The sequence below is a fragment of the Odontomachus brunneus genome, unplaced genomic scaffold (genome assembly GCF_010583005.1).
Source record: "Odontomachus brunneus isolate Ranch 3 - 2012 unplaced genomic scaffold, Obru_v1 Obru_scaffold_065, whole genome shotgun sequence".
Taxonomy (NCBI): Eukaryota; Metazoa; Arthropoda; class Insecta; order Hymenoptera; family Formicidae; genus Odontomachus; species Odontomachus brunneus.
The window spans coordinates 1,215,856-1,237,931 of NW_022639515.1; the positions used below are offsets into that span (position 1 = coordinate 1,215,856).

At 33.7% G+C, this 22,076-nt stretch overlaps 5 protein-coding genes and 1 long non-coding RNA gene across 8 annotated transcripts in view; 3 read left to right on the plus strand and 3 right to left on the minus strand.

Annotated features, from left to right (window-relative positions):
• LOC116846520 (general vesicular transport factor p115) overlaps positions 1 to 2,400 on the plus strand; it is a 4,554-nt gene extending 2,154 nt beyond the window's left edge. Inside the window, exons 6-12 of the mRNA XM_032820447.1 lie at positions 108 to 298; positions 371 to 543; positions 728 to 1,155; positions 1,233 to 1,413; positions 1,541 to 1,740; positions 1,818 to 2,222; positions 2,283 to 2,400. Of these exons, the coding sequence (XP_032676338.1) occupies positions 108 to 298; positions 371 to 543; positions 728 to 1,155; positions 1,233 to 1,413; positions 1,541 to 1,740; positions 1,818 to 2,222; positions 2,283 to 2,345 (1,641 nt within the window). The 3' untranslated portion in view covers positions 2,346 to 2,400. The remainder of the gene's footprint in view (positions 1 to 107; positions 299 to 370; positions 544 to 727; positions 1,156 to 1,232; positions 1,414 to 1,540; positions 1,741 to 1,817; positions 2,223 to 2,282) is intronic.
• Positions 2,401 to 2,951: 551 nt separating this feature from the next.
• LOC116846521 (NADH-ubiquinone oxidoreductase 75 kDa subunit, mitochondrial) lies at positions 2,952 to 7,165 on the minus strand. 2 transcript variants are annotated; one of them, XM_032820448.1, is made up of 12 exons: positions 6,996 to 7,165; positions 6,590 to 6,762; positions 6,039 to 6,146; positions 5,586 to 5,951; positions 5,259 to 5,480; positions 5,012 to 5,147; positions 4,566 to 4,918; positions 4,298 to 4,483; positions 4,030 to 4,219; positions 3,693 to 3,868; positions 3,474 to 3,608; positions 2,952 to 3,279 (listed from the first exon to the last, which is right to left on the minus strand). In XM_032820448.1, exons 2-12 carry the CDS (start codon positions 6,746 to 6,748, stop codon positions 3,127 to 3,129), a joined length of 2,184 nt encoding a protein of 727 aa, XP_032676339.1. In that variant the 5' UTR covers positions 6,749 to 6,762; positions 6,996 to 7,165; the 3' UTR covers positions 2,952 to 3,126. The 2 variants fall into 2 exon arrangements, with proteins under 2 accessions (XP_032676339.1, XP_032676340.1); XM_032820449.1 differs by having other exon boundaries at positions 6,590 to 6,757; positions 6,996 to 7,143.
• A 1,242-nt stretch (positions 7,166 to 8,407) lies between these two features.
• Positions 8,408 to 10,730, plus strand: LOC116846507 (elongation factor 1-beta'). Its single transcript, XM_032820436.1, has 3 exons — positions 8,408 to 8,661; positions 9,972 to 10,399; positions 10,517 to 10,730. Exons 1-3 carry the CDS (start codon positions 8,582 to 8,584, stop codon positions 10,669 to 10,671), a joined length of 663 nt encoding a protein of 220 aa, XP_032676327.1. The 5' UTR covers positions 8,408 to 8,581; the 3' UTR covers positions 10,672 to 10,730.
• Positions 10,731 to 10,862: 132 nt separating this feature from the next.
• LOC116846509 lies at positions 10,863 to 15,279 on the minus strand. The gene is made up of 3 exons (XR_004378509.1): positions 14,913 to 15,279; positions 12,898 to 14,391; positions 10,863 to 12,687 (listed from the first exon to the last, which is right to left on the minus strand). It is a non-coding gene; the product is annotated as an uncharacterized LOC116846509 (long non-coding RNA).
• LOC116846508 (lysozyme-like) lies at positions 13,535 to 16,819 on the plus strand. The gene is made up of 4 exons (XM_032820437.1): positions 13,535 to 13,683; positions 15,910 to 16,092; positions 16,196 to 16,269; positions 16,422 to 16,819. Exons 1-4 carry the CDS (start codon positions 13,620 to 13,622, stop codon positions 16,560 to 16,562), a joined length of 462 nt encoding a protein of 153 aa, XP_032676328.1. The 5' UTR covers positions 13,535 to 13,619; the 3' UTR covers positions 16,563 to 16,819.
• On the minus strand, positions 16,818 to 21,165 carry LOC116846506 (nucleolar MIF4G domain-containing protein 1 homolog). 2 transcript variants are annotated; one of them, XM_032820435.1, is made up of 10 exons: positions 20,966 to 21,165; positions 20,574 to 20,866; positions 20,068 to 20,275; positions 19,062 to 19,690; positions 18,612 to 18,896; positions 18,343 to 18,530; positions 18,035 to 18,210; positions 17,564 to 17,916; positions 17,324 to 17,455; positions 16,818 to 17,239 (listed from the first exon to the last, which is right to left on the minus strand). In XM_032820435.1, the coding sequence occupies exons 2-10, from the start codon at positions 20,841 to 20,843 to the stop codon at positions 16,949 to 16,951; spliced, it is 2,532 nt and encodes an 843-aa protein (XP_032676326.1). In that variant the 5' UTR covers positions 20,844 to 20,866; positions 20,966 to 21,165; the 3' UTR covers positions 16,818 to 16,948. The 2 variants fall into 2 exon arrangements, with proteins under 2 accessions (XP_032676326.1, XP_032676324.1); XM_032820433.1 differs by having other exon boundaries at positions 20,574 to 20,877; positions 20,966 to 21,164.
• Between the last annotated feature and the right edge of the window lie 911 nt (positions 21,166 to 22,076).

Here is a 22,076-nt window from a genome sequence, read left to right on the forward strand (position 1 = left end):
GTAATATATATATATATATATATATATATATATATATATATATATATATATATATATATATATATATACTATATTTTTTTTTCTAATAAAATAATTCTTCTGTAAAGGCAGTTGCTGCTTGTCAACGAACTATGAGGGCATGCGGATTATTGCAAGTATTGTGCGATATATTAATGGCAAGTGGAGTACCTGCAGATGTGTTAACTGAGACCATTAATACTGTGGCAGAAGTAATAAGAGGGAATGCTAGTAATCAAGAATTCTTAGCGAGCGTCATGGCGCCAAGCATTCCACCAAGGTACATATTAAATATATTAATATCTTTAAGAATAATAAAAAGGAATTTTTTGTACAAACCAATGTGTTATAGGCCAGCTATCGTTGTTTTACTAATGTCCATGGTGAACGAGAAGCAACCGTTTATTTTGCGATGTTCAGTATTATATTGTTTCCAATGCTTTTTATACAAAAACGAAGTGGGACAAACACAGTTAATTCAAACTTTATTGCCACAAGGCAATGAAGCACCATCGCTAACTACAGGTTTATTAAGTTCTCTTGAATAATATAGAATTAACCAAACTTTATCAAATATAATTTTTGCCATATTTCACAGTAGATTATTTTAGATCTCTGTTATAACTTTTATATATAAAGATTTACAAGATATGAAAATAGTTTCTAAAGTGGAACTATATAAAACTGTTTTATATATATTTGTTGTTAGGACAATTGCTGTGTGGTGGATTGTTCTCTACAGATTCTTTGTCAAATTGGTTCTCTGCTGTGGCATTATCTCATGCCTTGATTGAAAATATAAGTCAAAAGGAGCAACTCTTGAGGGTGCTCCTCGCGACCAATATCGGAAAGCCACCGGTAACGCTTATGCAACAATGTGTTATGTTGTTGCAGCAAGGTAACAAGACGCAATGTAAATTGGGTCTGTTGATTTTACTTTGTCGATGGACCTCGTATTGTCCACTCGCAGTCAAGTCGTTCCTAGCTATTGACTCTTCAGTAGCATATTTAACAGCCCTTCTATCGTCGCAAGAAAATAACGAAGATTTACAAGAGACTTTATTGCACAGTATGTGCGCTTTACTTATCGGTATTTGCGTACATTTTAACGATGATAGTATATCTATATACACCAAGGTGCGTATAAAAAACATCTATATCAATCAAGATAAAGTAGTAAATATGTGATATAATTTTTCATTCTTATCCTGTAGGAAAAAGTATGTAACTTGATCGAGAATAGAATAGGTTTGGAAAAATTTCAAGATGCAATCGGCGGTATCGCCAGACATGAAATATATTCTAGAACACTAAAACACCCACAACCTTCAGCCAAAAAACCGTCTGAACTTTTACTAGATCATGAATTTTGCAGACTACTAAAAAGTTTAGAAGGTATTCATATATAACATTGCATTGGTCACAATATAAAGAAATTTAATATTTAAAATCCTTTAACGCGCGCGCGGCGATAATATAAAATAAATTAAAACTTTCAAGATGGTATTTTTCTTCTTATTAGGTGTCGTAATAAAATCAGTGATAGATGCTAATAGTGAACATCAGAATAAAAATCAATTATCTATGATGAGTTTATCTGATAGCACACTAGTTTCACAATATAAGGATCTTATTAGGGAGCAAGATATACAAATTCAACAGCTAAAACAACAGCTAAATCAAACTCATGATTCTCTTACAAAGAAGAATGAAGAACTTGAAGTATAAAATATTTTTTTTAATAATAAAGTTTATAGAAATGTATTGTATCCACACATTAATTTTTAATACTATTGCAGGCAGAAGTACAAACACTTCGATCGACTGTTAGCCATTTACGAGACCAAAACTTGGTTCTTCGAGCTGCGCAAGCAAATATAGGAGACGGAAAAGAAATTGTTACTTCTAATAATGATATAGGACAATTGGAGAAGGAACTACAAATGTACAAAACGATGGTTGTAGATTTAGAAAATCGTTTAGCGGAATATTCACATGTAGCACAAGAGCACAAAAATAAGGACACTGAAAAGAAAGAGTTAGATGATTCTAATCGAATAAAAGAATTTGAGTATGAATTAAAATTGAAGACAGAGGAAATTGAAAGATTGAAGAAGGACCAGGAAGATCTTTTAGAACTTTTAACGGATCAAGATAATAAAATTACTCGATATAAAGAAAGACTAGTCGAATTAGGAGACAAGGTACGTTTTACATTTGTTTTTTTATGTGTAGTAAATAAATAAAACGTGACTTCTCTTTAGATCGAGTCTGATGAAAGTTCCGGTGAACCTGATACGGATGATCAACCAGAATCAAGTAACTGAAATATTTTAATCGATGTTTTTTTCATATAAATTAATAAGCAAATTCTGCTTTTAACAAGTCCTGTTTTTCTAAGATTTCATCTTATGTGTCATAAATATATAGTACGAAAATGTAGAATATATTTACAAAACGTATATAATAATGTGTTGCACACAATTATAAATAAATATTATTCTTGTTTTTAGAAATATTTCAATAGTGAATATTTTTTAAACGGAAAAATGTAATTACACACCTTTATAATTTTGTATAATTATGTTCTAATATATATTCAGGTGCTCAGTAAACTTGCTAACAATGATATAATTATTATAAAAATGTATCATGTGTGTTAGTATTTTAGTATGTTAGTATGTAAGTAAACTTGCTAACAATGATATAATTATTATAAAAATGTATCATGTGTATGTTAGTATTGAGATAAAATATGTTCAATGTAATGTTCGTGCAATCTATGAAAAAGATATTTATAAAAAAATTATTCAAGAAAATAAATTTATTATATTTATTTTAAATAACTTATATATATATATATTTTTTTTTATTATAACTACAACTTAAATTATACAATTTTAAGCGGGACTAATAAGATCAATATTCGCAAATAATATCCCATTCTTAGTAGTATTGTTTAATATACAGACTTTTACAAATACATCTCATGTTTTTTGATGTTCCTGTAATTAGTTTTGTAACTGGCTGCAGGATGTCATAATATTCAGCCAGTCTCTTATCGAATAACTAGCGGTTGAGAGTTTTGTCAAATACTATGTTGGATATTTATGTTGCACTTTGTCGTTGTTTCATGACTGCTTGAACGCACTTCGCCATAGTTAAAGACGCTCGTGATACTACGTCAGTCATAAAAAACTGATCCAATGTTTTTTGTTTAATATCCACAGGGTCTGGTAGAAATGATCCTCCAGATTGTTGCTATACATACATTATAAGCAATATATGTAGATATTACCGTTATTTCAACGTTTAAAATATTAAATTGCAATCAAATAAATATATTCATGATCTTATTCTTAATTGATTGAATTTTCTTAAATTTAATATCAAATATGACTTCTTTATCGGAAAAAATCGTTTGGTTTAATTATATACCAAATCATAATACAAACCTTAGCCATTTCTAAAGCTTGTGTGAAGAAATTAGCTGGTTCAACGTCGCCGTATCGAACCAAATGAGGTGCAATTTCTTCAAGTCTTGATCTTATATCGTTCAAATTATCATAGGGTAAAGTAACGCCAGCCATCTATAATAATTGAACATAATGTACAATTATATTTCACTTAGTAATTTAAATATTATATAAAGATTATTATATGAATTTATTTACTTCAGAAAGCGCACGTATGATTTTCCAATCTGGACGTGCTAAGCCAGGTGGTGTAAGTGCTGCACACGTTTGTTGAGAACGACCTTCTGTATTAACATAACTTGCGACTTTTTCGGTATACGCTGCTCCAGCGAGCACAACATCTGCAATGGCCGCTCCAGCATCACCATGACTTCCTACAGACATAAGATTTATTAATTAGAGTTGATGATTTAATCAAAAGTCATACACACACATGTATGTATGTGTATATAAATTAATTAAAAAATTAAAAAGATCTTAAATACAAGATGAATAGAATATACTATCTTAAGCATCGACGTTATTATATATATACCTATATAAATGATAAATGTATTCGGGAAATCTTCTTTTTTGATATTCGCATCGTCAGCACCCAGAAGGAACAGAACTTTCGGTTGTTGTTGTTTAATCTCTTCTACCGTCGAGCCATATCCGATATCTAAAGCAGCAACTTGAGAAGCGTTTGTATGCAAGATATTTAAGATCTTCCAGTCCTGAGGAGTCTAAAGCAAAATTAATGGTTATTGTAATTTCCATAAAATTATGGTATAAGTAGGAAAGACTAAAAGACAGTAAGTTACTTTTGTGTTATCTCCTAAAGTCTTCGCCAATTCCTGCGTCTCATAAAGAATTTTTGCTCCGTCTTTTCGAGATAACTGTTCAGTACCTAAGATAACGAGTGGTTTCTTGGCCTCTTTCAAAGTCGCGCAAAACGGATGCGAGCCATTTCGCAGTTTCATTATTACGTCGAAAGATTCCCCCAAATGCTGCATATGAAAGGAAATTTTACATTTTGTAGGACAATACCGTATAATAAATGTAATGCAAAAAATAAATAAGAATCTGTACCTCATGATTGTACGTTAGATCTACGTCTGGGCCAATGAGGGCGACTGTTTGTTCACCATGTAGGTGACCCTTTCTGAGACGCGTGTTCACCAGTGGTGCCTCATACCTTGGATTTGTACCGATTAATACCACAACATCTGCATCTTCAATTGCGGCAATGGTGTTGTTCAAGAGATAGCTACTTCTGAGATCAATACCCGAACCATCTTTTGGGAAACACTGTTCTGTAGCTAGCCCCTCGCTGCCTAATTTGTTCACCAAGTCCTTCATGGCGACAAGAGCTTCTGCGTCTGCCATTTTACCAGTAATTGCGGCGCATTTGTCCGCTGGTACATTCGTTAATGACTTGGCAGCTAATCATCGTGAAAGACGTTATTGCAAACACCCAAGAGGCAAAGTGGATTTAATAAAGATACACATTTATAATAGACGTTAATTAATCTTACCGGCGATAAGTGCATCCTCCCAATCTACAGCTTCTAACTTTCCCTTAATCTTCATCATTGGTGTAATAAGCCGTTGTCTTTTGAGTCCGTCATATGAAAAACGAGCCTTATCCGAGAGCCATTCTTCATTTACTTCCTATAAATTAATAATAAACCGATAATTATTATTAAGTACGTTAGAAAATTGTCTTTTTAAAATATTTGCTGCAGACGTATTATAACAATATGATATGATAATAATGTTAACCTCGTTCACTCTTGGTAGTATTCTTAAAACTTCACCAGTTCTATGAGAGATAACTATGTTACTACCGACGGCATCATGAACATCGATACTGTCAGTACGACGAGTCTCCCACGGGCGAGCAACAAATGCATATGGTTTACTAGTCAATGCACCCACTGGACAAAGGTCAATGATATTTCCCGATAATTCTGATAAGAACATTTTCTCAATATATGTCCCCACCTTTAATATATATTACCATTTTTTATAATTGTTATATAAATCATAGAATAATTTTGTTTACAAGTTAACACAATGTACACTTATTATATAAATATATAAATGTACCTGCATATCATTACCACGACCTGTAGTTCCCAAGTCATCAATACCTGCTACTTCCGAAGCGAATCGAATACACCTTGTGCAATGTATGCAACGTGTCATAACTGTTTTGACTAAGGGCCCAAGGTCTTTATCCTCCACTGCTCTTTTTCCAGAAAAGTTAATATCAACAAACCTACTCCTATCAGTCCCAAAAGCCATACTTTGATCTTGTAGATCACATTCTCCACCCTGGTCACAAATTGGACAGTCTAGTGGGTGATTAACCAATAAAAATTCCATAACACCTTCGCGAGCCTTCCGCGTTATATCAGAGTTGGTTTTTACTCTCCAGCCTTTCATTACTGGCATAGCACATGCAGCAATTGGCTGCAAATGGATTTAAAAGAATTTATTAATAAATATTATTAATCTTTATAGTTTCTATTTTTTCACATATCTTATTGTATCACATACTTTGACTTGTTTCTCTATCTCAACAAGACACATCCTACAATTTCCAGCAACAGCAAGCCGTTCATGATAACAGAATCTTGGTATTTCAACTCCTACCTTGGCAGCAGCCTAAAATACAATTTTCCGTTGTTATATAAATATTATCAAGATCTATCTTAAACTACTAGAAATAACATTTATCTTTAAAACAAGTTTTAGGAGTAAACTTTTATCATTTATAAATAAAAGTTTCATTTGTACAAAATTTGATATTTGTAATGTTATCAGAGAAACAAGAATATTTTTTAGTATTAAGCAAGTAACATTAATTGCATAATATTGCACAATATTATTATAGGCTAATAATAGAGATCTTTAAAAAGTTTACCTGTAGTTAGTTCAATATTACTTTAATATTGTCTGTTGTTTATAAAAGATACGTATATTGATATTTTTATATAAAAATGTTTAACATAAAATTTTATACATATAAGATCTGGAAGTGTTGTATCATATTAGTTGTGGCAAACAAAGAAAAACAAGTGAAAGAAATTGTAAAAACTAATACACACCTGCAAGACTGTTGTTCCCGGTGGCACTTGTACAGGTTTATCATCGATGAAAAGTTCAATCAATTCCTGCTGAGATTTGTTGGATGTAGTGTGAAAACTGACAGCATAAAATCTCCCACTTGCCAGGCTTGTGGCCCGCACGACCGGTAGTCGCAACATCTTGTCAGACTAAACTATCAACATCGGTTACTTTTTATTATGTAATAAATAAACTTTGCTGTACGATCAATTGAAAGATGGCGAATTAACCTAATCTGAGCAAAAGAAAGAAGTGAAATCTGTCTCGAAAAAAAGATTAAATTTGTATTATAAGATATCCTGATAACTACATCATATATTTATACAGAAGAATTACGATCTAAATCTAACAAATAAAATGATCACAGCTATCTCTTGGTGTAGATACCTTCTCTAGATGTCAGAAAACTCCTACACCACCGATTGAGCTCATGATGAGCAATGGCGAGTCCGATTAAGAAATATTTGGTCTGTTCTTTTCAGTTGTACTGTTGAACTGGTGCAATAAGTTAAAGTGAGAAAAAATATATTTATCTCATTCTAACTTATTGCACCAGTTCAGCAGTACAGCTAAAAAGAACAGACCACAAATGTGTCGCTTGATTTGCGTTAACGCGTATATATAGCCCCATCGCCTCTGGACCAATGATTTTGCTTAAAAACTAGGGAATAACTTGTTTTACCACGAAAATTTGATATTTTAATTGATGAAATAAAAAGTAAATTTCATTTGGCGATCGTGTAGACGCGGATATCATCCTATTTTTGTTTAACATTCAATGGCTTACATCGTGCACTTGATACATGTACTAAATAGTAACTTTCTATTAGATAATCTAAATAGTAACTAAATAATAACTTTCTATTAGATAATCTTACAGTGTGTTCAACTGGCTCTGGGTTAATTGCTCCGAGAGCGATTATGACGTCATAAGTCTCTACTAGCCAATTATAAAGCTTATAAGTATTTGTTCGACCAATAAACGTAGACTGAATAACTCAGAGACATTCGAACATGCTATTAATATCGACGATATATATAAACAACGGTATATTAAGCTGGTATAATATTCATCAACAAAACATATTGTATTGATTGAATGCGTCGCCGTTGATATGCATTGTCGATATTAAGATTATAAATATTAATATTAAGATTATCTAATAGAAAGTTACTATTTAGTACGCTGAAAGTCATGCTAAAAGTATTATTTTATTTTTTGTCGCTCATTACAAGAAAGTGAGGGTTGGGTCCGTTTGAAGTTGCAAACGCTTTGGAGCGTATATTAAAAGATGGGGTGTATCTAGGCCGCGTTCCGTTTCACGTATATGTGCATATTTATCTACAGTTCACGTCACGTATATATATTATATATATATATATATGTGTGTGTGTGTGTGTGTGTGTGTCACTTTTGATCACTAAAGATGGCATAAAAATACTTTACGCTCCGTTCAGATATTCCTACGTCCATGCTAGAAACGCTATAGATATGTTACATATACTATAGCACTTCTAGTATTAAGGTTGGTTTATGATAGCCGTAATTCGTTACTTATGCCGGAACCGTAAAAAATTGACCAATCATAGTCTAATTATAGAAGAATAATCGACTGTGATTAGTCAATTTTTTACGATTCCGGCATAAGTTAACGGATTACGGTCATCATAAACCAGCCTTTAGAGTGAACCCGGGTAGGAAATCTGAACGTACTCTAAGGAAGCGGACTGTCACGGTGTTGTCGTCGTTGTCATGCGAGTCCGCCCGCGTCGCCGCCGAAGGAAGAATAACCGTACCGGAACAAACGTCACGTCGCCGCTCAAGTTGTAATACTTGAACCGGGTCGTACCACCGCGGTGGCCTCTACTGTCGCACGTAGCTCTCTCTTCCGGCGATCCACTAGACGAAGGGGTCCCCCGCTGAACGTCCTGTTTTCCGTCAAATATTTACACGTTCAGGACATACTCCAGCCATGGCTATCGGTGACTTGAAGACCGACAAGGGCGTCAAGGATCTCAACATCTATCTCGCCGATCGTAGTTACGTCGACGGGTGAGTCTACTTCTAGCATACTTCCGTGCGATCCACGTCTCCGGTACACGTGCTCCGCTTGTCGGCATCTTGCTGGGTGATTTTCCTTGCCTTAGGCTTAGTATCGCTCGCTACTTCTTGCAGACAGGAGCCTGAATCCTGTCGTCATACGAATATTCGACATATTCGTATGTAGTTGTTGATCTTCATACCATGCGGTAGATAGCAACGTTCCAGTGTCACGTATGGATGTGTGGCACACAGACAATACGCATACACACGGAGGCGGTCGTACGATGTACCTTGTGCATTTATTTTTATGTCCGCCGAAACGTTTCGCACAGTCTTTCCGTTGGTCTTTCTTGTGTGTTTTTTTTTATGAACTTTCTAGCTAAAACCTGCTCTGTGAGTTCTCTGATAACACACCCACTGCATTTCTTGATCATACACTTGATGATTACTGTATACATGGCATATGCATGAAAACAAGAGAAATATTTAATATTTGCTCACGCAAATTAGACTATGTTCTATATTTGTCGCACATATATTATTCTTTCTGTATTTGATGTAGATATATATATATATATATATATATATATATATATATATATATATATATAATGCAAGATGAGGAATATTCATGTTACATGAGAAAGTAGACCAGATCTTTTCTAGTTAAAGTATTTATTAGAATTTTATGCAAGAGGGACTGTAACTATATACTAAATATCCCCCTATATTTTTTATTTATATATTTATTATTTATATTTTAAAAATGTATTCATAATAAGAATACTGATAAAGTTGTAAGATACATATTGAATTTTATATATATTGCCCATAACAATTTTTATATTGAATTTTAGTATTGCTATTAATTTTGGAAATAAATTTTCTTGTCCATTAATAAAATTGAAACTTTGAATTTACTTAATTATATGTACCATCTGAGAACATGTATACATAGGATATCTGATAATACATATAAAACTTTCATGTACATGTAAATTAGGTCAAACTGAACAAAAAATTCCTTTACTATTTTGCAAATAACCAGGTAAAATTTGGAATTATTAATTAAAGAAAAGTGATGAATGTGCAAAGTTGCAGCAATATTCAATATTAGATCTTTTATGAACAGTGCAGACAAATCGTATGAAACCTTCACTATAGATGTGTTTTACTTATGTGATAAATATTACATTAAATGTTAATGTATAATTTTAAGTGTTTTGGAATAAATAAATCCCCTAAATTCAATTGAGTCAATACAGTAAAGATCATTTTTAATGCAAAATATATTATATAGAAGAACTTACATCCGATAGGTGGCAACCAACTCAGGCCGATGTTGCAGTACTTGAGGCACTTGGGAAAGCACCGTCGTCTTCGAATCCTCATGTTCTCCGTTGGTACAACCACATAAAGTCGTACGATCTTAAGGCACTACCCGGCGAAAAGAAAGCCCCCGCTATCTTCAGTGCAGCTAGCGCTCCGGTTTCGTCCGCAGCAAAGGCGAACGAGGACGACGATGACCTGGATTTGTTCGGTTCGGACGACGAAGAGGACGCAGAAGCCGCGAAGGTCAGGGAGGAAAGGCTAAAGGCGTACGCGGAGAAGAAATCGAAGAAGCCCACGGTAATCGCCAAGTCGAGCATCGTACTGGATGTGAAGAGCTGGGGCGACGAGACGGATATGAAAGAAATGGAAAATAAAGTGAGATCTATCCAGCAGGATGGTCTCGTATGGGGTGCATGTAAGTCTTCACACTTGAGCACTCTATGGATATATTTCTTAATGATATCTATCAATAATATGTCTATATATTGTGTGCAAACAATATAACTAAGTGTGAGCTTTTTATCATTTGCAGCAAAGCTTGTCCCAGTCGGTTACGGCATAAACAAGTTGCAGATCATGTGCGTGATAGAAGATGAAAAAGTGTCTGTGGACTTGTTGATGGAACAGATTCAAGAATTTGAGGATCTAGTTCAATCTGTAGACATTGCTTCGTTCAATAAAATCTAAGAAACAAAAACAGCTCATTACTTTTAATATGAAATTAATAAATATTAATTGTTTGTACATATAATTTGTTACTTAATACACCCGAAGAATTCCTAGTGCAGTCTTCGAGAGTAATACAATACTGAGAAGCTTCATTGAGAGTGTATTTATTTTAATACCTACTTCAATACCAAGTGGGCGTTCATACCACATCATACGACACGTAAATGTTAATTTTTATCTTAGCGTATCTTTATGTACATTCAGCTGCGTCGTTAGAGAAAATTCTATATCAATCGACACAAATAAAATGCAATATATAATACAATTGAAACTTCGCTTCTAAGCGTAACGAGACATTGATTTTTATACTGGAGATATTTTTCAGAGAATATACACGTCAGAATCATTACGCAACGATTATCAGTTTCAAGTGTAACAAACCGACCTTCAACTCACAATCGAATCTTCGTATCCAATTTCTCGGAAATGAAAGCGTTTGAGTACTATTTACGAAACTTTGGATTGATGACGTCATAAGCGAGAAAATATATGTCCAAAATTCTTGTAACAATTTCCAGATAAAAAAATATTTGTACGAAAGGACACTTCTGATTGTCCAAGTATACTTGTAACATACTTTGAAATTTATTACAAATTTATTACAATTTATTGACTGTCAACGGAAAAGGATTGTCGGAGCATTTTACAAGTATGTTTAGCGACCAGAAAAGTGTTCTTTCGTACGAATATCTTTATTTAGAAATAACACAAGATTTTTTGACATGTACTTTCTCATTTCTGATGTAATCAATTCAGAGTTCCGCGGTGTGGAATCGGAAAGCATTAACGTCTGTCGAGATATTCGCACTTCAATCCAAGATTTGATTAATTGATAGAACATTTTTCTTCGATTTCGACACATTTGACAGTATTATCATGCTATTATGATAGAAAAATATTTCTTCGTATTCTTCACGCATCTATCAAGTTCGCTGATACTATGTATTATTCGTAAATACATTCGTAAATACATTAATTACAGTAATTCCAGTAATAAAACGATTGATCTGATAAATTCCAAATTATTTCACTGAATTTTAGAACGCATGCTCCGAGAGCATTTTTAGAATTCTTCGGTAACTTCAGCGAGAACTTCCGCGTCGTGACGCGCGACATTCGTTGCGGGCTTTATAACGGAAAAACCAGTAGCTATAGATATATCAGTAGTATAGATTACAGGAAGCGAATTAGAGATATCGTAAAGTGAGACGCGAGAATTTTACACACGTTATGTCGCTTGCGCGATGATGTAACGGGAATTTCAGCGATTTTATCGGCGCAAGAACAACAAGATAGTTGCTGTCGACATGATACATATATATTATATATCTGTCACGCATACATATCTTCAATTCTTCTCAACAAGGAAAACAAAAGTAAAGTTTCCTCGTTTCTTCTTTTTCGTTTTGCAACCGCGTCGGTCACTGTGACAAATCCGAGCGAACTGATGATTGATAACATTCCCACACAGTAGGAACGTCCCAAATATATCATAAGGATATCTTGAAGATATCGCATATCCCAAATATATCTTTAGGATATCCCTGTGATATATTTTGGACACTTCTGCTGTGTGGATTCTCTTCATCGTTGCGAGCGAGAGACTCTTTGTTTCGCGCCTGCCCTTCGTTACCTTTACAAACTCGTTCTCGAGGAAGGTATCGATTGTAAGTTCGTCGACGAGTGACACCAGCGCGTCGCGCTTAGGCCATTGACATTGAACTTGGATCCGGTTGTGTCGCGGTCTTCGCATTTCTGTTGCGGATTGTAAGATAATGACGCGCCTGACGCAGATGTTCTGTGTTAGAAAGCGCATTAGGGACCGCAGGATTAAGGTTTTCAAGGTTTACTATCGTGAAATGTGCAGGATTAGGTTCCAACATTCCTCTTCATTTTTGCATCTCTTCCGCAGATCGTTATATCATGACATATTATGACCTCCCATTTCGCATAGCATTTCCGAGCTTGGCAGATCTTGAAATAAAGATGGAGGCGTTTAATAGTTGCGTTATTAAAAAAGTGCGATAAGAACTATGACAGGATACGAGACCAGGGCGTAACAAAGTGGAAACTTACACGTTTCCTTACTAATAAATTATTACACAGTGACTAATTCTAGAAGTTAAGACACGTAATATGTACGTGCATTCAATAATTATCAGAATAATCTAAGGATATATGTACCTTTCATAAGTTCTATTCAGGATTATATCTTTAATTACGAATGCTTCTCGTGCGATTCACGTGGATGAATTATCATTAATCACCTGTGTTATTTCAGAATTTTCACATATTGCAATAAATTTTACAAAATGATTAATTTTCAGGTTTCTGACAGCAATTAAGTATCTCTGTATTGCAAAGATGCTTGAAGGATATTTCTTCTTTGAAAGACGATACTTTGGGCCATTTTCTCGAAATTATCTGACCCTTGTATCTCTCAGGACTTCCTTTGAAAGCATATCACGCTCTTTAATGCCTCTGCTGTGAATAAAAAATCTCACTTGGAGGGTGAGACGTGATCAGCAATAATCTTGAGGACCGTCGTAGGACATTAACCAACCGCTCGTTTTTGGCCAGCAGTTTCTATTTTCGCAGTTCCGTTTTTTTTATCCTTTGCCTCAGATCACGATGACAACGATGACGACGACGAAATTCCTGTCCTTCGACCACTTCCCAAATGTGATGTGTTCTTCCTCGCCCCGCTCTTCTCTGTGTCCTCGTATCCTCATCGTCTCTGCGTCGCGCGGCATTCGCGGCTGCTATCGCCGTATATAAGAAAGCGATCACCCGAGGACGATGCGAAAGCGCGGATCTTCTCGCGTCGATCGACGGTGTCTTCAGAGACGAGCGCAGTGCGGTGGTAGACGTTGTTCCTTGTAGATCGGCAGCGGCACATTTCCGAGATGTTCGTGAGAGTCTCATGGATCGTCGCGACTACGCTCGCATTGCTCTGCATTTGCATTTACGGTGAGCTACGTCATCAATTTATATTCGTTTTTCTAGCACGATTACTATAATTAATAAATTAATTGCAATAATCTAAATTAGAAATTTGAAATAAGCAGACATTGTTACATACGTGAAATTCGCGGAGTACTTTTCGCAATTTGCTGAAAGCGTCTAATCGGATAAAACCAGAGATACATCATAATATATTTAAGATGAACAGTAAAAAAAATAGTCAATGATGATTCATGTTTAATCTCGAAAATTAAGAATTCTTAAAAAAATCTTTCTCGTTGAACTTTGATAGAAATCTGGTCGGTTTCTTTCTCGTCGGATCAGACCACCGCTAATTCCGAGAACTCTTAATATCCGTGTACTGTTAATAACAGTCTGCGTCTTCGTGTTGTTAAAAAAATATGAACAGTAAAAAAAATAGTCAATGATGATTCATGTTTAATCTCGAAAATTAAGAATTCTTAAAAAAATCTTTCTCGTTGAACTTTGATAGAAATCTGGTCGGTTTCTTTCTCGTCGGATCAGACCACCACTAATTCCGAGAACTCTTAATATCCGTGTACTGTTAATAACAGTCTGCGTCTTCGTGTTGTTAAAAAAAGATCTATGTCCATGCTAGAGTCCCTGACCGTCACGCATTACATTGGCTGGCCTCGCGAGCATTTTTCCACCTCTTTCGAAGGCCAAGCTTTCCTCTATGAGTTGATATTAACACTGAAAATATGATTCATCGGTCCTTGACAAAAAGTCTAATTAGAAAGTTGAACCTTAGATCTAATGAAACGTGTGTGGCATACAAACGTATATGTGCATAGCACATAATAGCATAGCATACAATACGTCTCTAATGTATTAGAAATAAAAAAATCATTCGACTTAATATGTCTGACCAACTAGTCTAAATTTTATAATTGTTATATTGTTTGTCATTAGCGTTCAGTAAACACATTTAACAGTGGTGCATGTAGAAACAATAATTCACAACGTTAAGAAGAAATCCGATGATGCGACCGACGCGAACTGCGATGAAATCAAAATAAAAATAATGACTCAAGGAAAATACGTTTGATTATTTTTGTGTGACCGCTCGAGACAACTACATTTTCTAGTAAATTGCCTTTGATAGTTCTATTAAGCATAGCGCTGTGGCATTTACTAATAATTGATATGATGAAAATATTTCAACCATGAAACGAACTCGCCCGATTATGAACAAAGTATATTTTAGAAGTTACCTCTATGCAATTTAGCACTTCGATTATGACAAAGAAAAATTCAAACGGTTGTCTTCTTCTGCGTCTGCACTTGACAGTCCAAAGGACTTGAAAAGACCCTGAAGTGCTTTATTTGCCACGGTGATTTGCCGCGCCCAACTATAGTGGGAGTCATAAGATAATCCGATTATATTCTGACTCTGTGTCAGAAGTGATTTAATTATCCTTCATTCTCATCGTTAAAGTTCGTCTAAAGGAAACTGTTTAGCATTACGAAGATATGTCTCTTTCTTATCTCGATTGAATAACATCGAACGTTCCTCATATTTTCTAAGAAAGTTTTGTTTCTCTCTGCGCAAGTAGAATATCAGTCTTTTCATTAGATTGACATCAAGCATTCGGTTTATAATCAATGTATACATTTTGCATAACGCAAAATAAGATCTGAATGCGAAAATGCAAATGACATGCCATTCCCCATCGTAGCCGTTTATGGTGCTCATTCGTATAGACTGTAATCAAAATTCTCATGTTGGCTTGAGTTATATTTTTAACTGTGACGCTGCGAAACAATCGCGCGCGTTCAGGCAAAATATATACCACAGGTGAGTGTGTCACGTCACACCGAAAATGCCGCCTCGATTGTAGGGACTTTCGGACGACTCAACGGACGACTGGTCCACTTTACTTTTGATGTTCTCTTATTATGACTTTACGGCGAGCGTTGAAGATGCGTCGCCTTAAACAGTCAGATTAAATTCCAGTCTGTCGTAAATTCTTAACAAAAAGAGAACATTCTACGTCACGGTTATGTTTTTGACAAATCTTAAGAGTTTTGACTATTTTTAGGACTACTAAGAGTTCTTAAATATCTATCTTTAATATATCATATTGCTAAAAGAGATATTCCGCTATGTTATCCTTTGACGAATCATTCTATGTATGTAAAGTACGCTAGGCTGGGTAAAATATTAAAATTGATTTGCATAGATAACGTTTTACACTTTTCTTTTTGCAGCTCAACAGTCTCCCCGTCAAATCGTTTCGCAAACCTGCTTAGGTTGCATATGCGAAGTTACATCAGGATGTAACACTACTATCGGCTGCTACGATTCGGTATGCGGACCTTTCGCTATAACATGGGGCTACTGGTCCGACGCTGGCAAACCGACTCTAAACAACGAACCAGTGAATGACAAATGTAAGTTATTATTAACTTGTGACGTCACAGTACTACCATCGTTTGATAAATATTGATATTAATTAATATTACTTTGTAATAATATTTTTCTCTCCTTTATTAGCTTATCAGCAATGTGTCAACGATCCTTATTGCGCTGCTAGAGCGATAGAAGGATATATGGCTAGATTCGGTCAGGTAAGATCAATTCTGGCATCTAGTTCAGATTCTTTGCTTGTATATCTTCATTGATATTATCCTATCCCCTTTTATATATATATATATATATATATATATATATATATATATATATATATATATAAAAGTTATTGTATATTTGTATTAAATAGGACTGTACCGGAAATGGAGTGATCGATTGCGACGATTATCTGCGTATTCATCGATTGGGCGGATACGGCTGCACCGGTCCGCTAGATAGTAAATATGAGAATAAATACAAGCTGTGTATGCAAACCTTTGGAAATCAGTAATGTTTGTATCGCGTCTCAACCTAACATTCCATTAATTACAGTAGTATACATGCAGTATGTATGTATACAGTAATATACATACGTACGAATATCTGACAAAGACTCACAGTGTGCCCTTATCACATATTTATATATATAGTTGTTAATTTGTATTGCACAATGCAAGAATGCCTTAGTTTCACTTACTGTATGTGATTTTACTCTATAGTTTCACTTACTATATGTGATTTTTGGTAAATAAAGTTACAAGAAATGTATAATTTTATAGTGCATTTATATAAAACTATGACGTGTATTGTCATTTGTTTAAAAATGATATGTACAGTTAATAATTATATGCTTCTTGATGCCTTAAGATTCCTCTATGTACATATACTAAAATACTTTTAAAATATAACTTTCGATTCTCGAGTACTTAAAACTTTATCTACAAGTTCGACTCGTTTTTGCAACAACACACTCTGTTTCTGTAATTTTTCAGTGGCGCAAATATTTTTTACAAGAAAATGATTTATGAATAATCTAAGACTTTCCCTGAAAGTCTGCAATTTTGGAGATTGTGATATTCTTTCAAACACTTCTAAGCAAGCCTCCCCATTTTCATACAATAGTATTCCCAGCATAATCTGTCGTACAAGTCTCATAGTTAACTTGTCTAATTCAGTAAATTGAATCACCTGTAATTATCAGAATTAAATACAACATGATAATAAATGTCATAAGAAGTAAGAATAGGAAATATATAATAGATATTCGTATACCTTTAAAACGGAAAGAGGAAGACCCTTTTCTAAAAATAGATGAGTTAAAAATTTTGCCAGATTTGTCAACTGTTTTGTAGTCAAATCGTTCAATGTTTTCAACTTATCCCACAGTGCATATTGTATAGTTAACTATAACAAATAATTATTAGTAATCATTAGTAATCATTAGACCAACTACAATATTTGATTGATAAACAACAGAAGTATAATTTTATTCATAAAATTATGCTCACATACCTGATATTTCCTATCAGAATCACATAATTTTTGCGCCAATATAGCATAATAAGGATTGAATTTTTTCTCCTGAATGCAACAACTAAAAACGACATAAATTACTTCTCTCTGTTGCTGATTTTTCAAGCCGAGATGATGAATCTTCTCAAATGCGTCTAAATAATCTTCAGCTGTCATGAGAACACAAAAAATATCTCTTCTGATATCAGTATTCATTCTCTGCTTCCGTGCCAGTTCTAATAATTTTCCGCTATATTTTTGTTGGTTGTTCTCTGAAGTTTTCTCTAATTTACCAATATCCTTGAGACCAGACCAAGCTGATCCTACTACCCACCATTTTCCTCTCTCATCGGCTATGGAAAAAGATCAAATAAGTAACATATAATTCTGGTATTTCTTTAAAAACTTAAAGATAATACAACCATTTTTTTTTCTTAATATTATATATACAATTTTTATGCACAGACATACCTTCTAATAAATCTTCTAGCGTTACATTGAATTGTGTAACACTGTTGCCTTTATGAATGAAACTTTTCAGAATTTTCCTCAAATGTTCTACACGAGTTGGATCATATTGGGGTATTTTGTTCATGTTATTATTCTTTATCGCCAATAATACATCTAACATAAACTTAATCCTTGAACTATATTGGTAATGATAATAAATATCAGGTAAGAATACAGATACAGATTTATAAAATAATTAGGTAGAAAAAGCAATATTAAAGCAACATAAACTAGAATATATACTTATACTCGTAATAACTAAAGCTTACTTTTCCTGTGTGACGTGATTTGCTTTTTGTTGCAAATTTAATATAAGTTCTTTTAATGCAAGAGGATCATCTTTCCTCAACAGAAAGCCCACTGTCCTTAAAATCAGTAAAATTAATTCGATTTCTTTCTCTGTGAATTTTACTGATAGCTTTCCTAATATCTGATATAAAAGACAATGACCATATACCTATAACAAAAGGAAAAATTTCAGAATTATAATCATATTTTGGTTTTTAAAAAAAGTTAATAGAATTTTTAAGAATATTACTTTGAAGTTATAAAGATGCGATATCATAAGGATTATATTATCTAATTCTTTATTCTCGACACTATGAGATTTGTTCAACATCTGATCAAACTTTTTTACAGTAGTCAACAGAAAATGCGCGCCAACTTCTGTGCCAACATTTGCATGTAGTACAGCGATTAACATCATATGTTCGGAGATAAGCCGATCTGGTGTTAGTATTGGTGCAATTATAGCTTCCATCATTAGCTTGGATAACATTACATTCATATCATTACGACTGTTTGACATGTACATCTCTTCTACCTGCAATAAATATTCATGTAACAACCTTGTTAACAATTAATAATTGAATCTTTTTAATAGAAATATGTAATTTATAATTAAATTATTAATTTACGATTACAATTATATTTAACTGTTACATTTAACAGTTATATTTAGCAGTTTATATACACTCAACAAAATTACCTGATTTGCAATAGTATACATGTTCTGCTCGGCCAATCTATTTAAAATACCTTTAAGTTGTTTTTCTAATCTACGAGCTTTTTCACTGTCAACAGAGATATCTGTGTTTGCAACACGTGCAGCAGGTGGTACATATTTATTTGATATAATGTTGCCCTTTTTGTCTCTCTGCCTGCCATAAATATCCTCCCATAAGCCTTTGCTATCGTCTGACTGTTCTGATGCATCATCACTATAACTTGAATTTTCATTCTCTATTTCATCCTTGATATTTTTTGGATAACTCTTAGATTTTACATTTATCCTATTTGTTTCCTCTGAAGACATATCTTCATTATTATCTAATTCCAAATCCTTATCAGACAAGACACTTCCATTCTCCATATCCTGATCAGAATCCTCATTATCATGTATGTTCTGTTCTGAATCCTCACTATCATCTAAATTCTGTTTGGAATTTTCATTATCATCTATGTTCTCTTCTTCATCATGTTCATCTTCACTATCATCTTCACCAATAGCCATGTTCAAATCCTCTTCAAATTCTGTACTCAGTCCAGTTTCTAGTAATTGTTTTTCAGTTTCTACCACATGACTCCTATTCTCTGAGTCACAGAAATCCAAAATATCTATAAAGGTGTTAAGGGACAACTTATAAATACAATACAATATATATATTGTATTTATAACATCAATATATATCTCCCAATAATTTGCAAAAGTACTTTTCATATAAATTTTTAGTAAAATAGTAAATATATATTTCAAAATAAGTTTAAAACTTTAATGTCCTGCATTACTACCAAATACTTATAAGTATAGAATTACACAAAATATATACATAATAATTAATATGTGTATCATGTTTGTTTTAAATGCATTCTGAAATATAAACATATATATTATTTTTATGTATAAGTTTAAATAAAAAAAATGTGCTGAATATATATTTAATGTGTAGAAATAATCAATGCAATATAAAAAATTACAAAATTACAAAGGATACAATCTAAACCATCTGCAGCAAAGGATTTTGGTATAGATTTACTCTTCCGTTTGTTTAATTTCAATTGTTTTTCTAACTGTTTAATCATTTTGTCCTCAAACAGATTTTCTTGTTTTAATTGCCTCATTCTTTGTCTTTTTAATTCCTTCTGTCTTTTTCTTTCATTGGTGTCATTAGATACTTTTTGATTCTCTTTCTTTAACTGTATCTGTTTAACATTGTAAAAAGTAATTATTATTATTGCATATATATATATACTAAATATGTACATACTATATGTATACTGCATGTATACATATACTATATACTATTGTTATAAGCAATTTTTATCTTTGTTTTGTTTAAGGTATACCATGTTATTGCACAAATATTTTTCTTACTTTAATTAATACCAGAAATTAATATAATAGAATTGTTAGTAATCTGATAATTGCAGTAAGTTTTTATTAGTCATTGAACAAACACACATACTAATTAATATTAATTAATATTTAAAAAATAATTACAAGTGTCTCTCCTCTTTCATTATTCTGCTCTCCTCTTTCTTCTTCTTTTTCCCTCAATGTCATAACATTATCAATTCTTCTCACACTACGTGTTGATTTAGTTTCCTTCGATTGATTTCTAGACCTGTTTTTTTGATAATATATTGCTCTACTTATCTTTTTTTGTTGTCTCTTTTCCTTTCGTAATTGTTTACGTGTTTTCTCCGTCGATTTAATCTTGTTGATTTTCTTCTTATTCTTTGATATCTCTTTGCGTCGAATACGTCCCATTTTTGCTTTTTAGATGTAGTGTACTAAAAATAAACTAAAAATAAAGCAGAAATGGAACTTTTTTCTTTCTAAGGTTTAAAAGAAATTGTTCTATTGTAAAATAAATTATTGTATATACGTGCCTTGTAAAATCATATCCATCACATGCTACCACATGCTACCACGTGCTACCACGCCAGTGTGTTGGGGGCATTTTTCACCTCGTGCGCATGATTAGAGGCGTTTTTTCGTTTCGTGACCACGGTAGCGTTTGGTTGGTTAGTTTAGTCCACTTAACGCTCGCAACGCCTCGAGCAACAAAAGCCCATTCTATAATTGCGTAAGCGTAGTCGTGAACGTAAAGCGTCTTCTACAATTGCAGTAGGAGTAGTAGTAAGAAATAAGCAGTAAGTAAATAGACTAATCACAATCGATTATTTTTGAAACATGAGAATGGAATTGGTCAATTTGCTTACTGCTTATTTCTTACTCCTCCTCCTACTGCCATTGTAGAAGACGCTTAAGAGTCAACCAATCCGAATGTTTTATTCACTGATTGCTTTACTCTGATTGGTTGTCGTAATCATTTACAACCACTTACATCCACGTTCACGCAATTGTAGAATGGGCTAAAGATAGAAAGACACTCGCGGCGTTGCGAGCGTTAAGTGGACCAAACTAACCAACCAAACGCTACCGTGATCACGAAAAAACGCCTAATGGCTCCTGCACACAGGACGCGGTAATGCTTGCCGCGCGGCAGAAGTTCGCGCGACAGCCAATCAATATGTTGTTTTTCCGTGCTAGAAGGTTATTACGGAAAGCAGCATATTGATTGGCTGTCGTGTGAACTTCCGCCGCGCGGCAAGCATTACCGCATCCTGTGTGCAGGAGCCAAAGTTTACGTCACGCATAGATCTACTTGACAGACTCGTGCCTGTAATGTAAATGTAATGATGTAATGTTTTTACGGAGTTTTTACGGAGCCCGAATTAAATGTTTTACATCTTTCTTTTTTTCATATAAAATATTATATTGAAAATATTTCAAACGTATCTTGTTTCAGCGTACCAAAATAGTATTAATAAATGAATGTTCATTACTAAAAACGTTTTAGGCTGATATTTCACATGTCGTACGACAAGCTTTTTGGATACGTTTATTGGTTGACGAACAGAGAACCTAGAAATACTCTATTTGCCAACCAATAAACGTATCCGAAAAGCTTGTCGTACGATACGTGAAATAGCACCC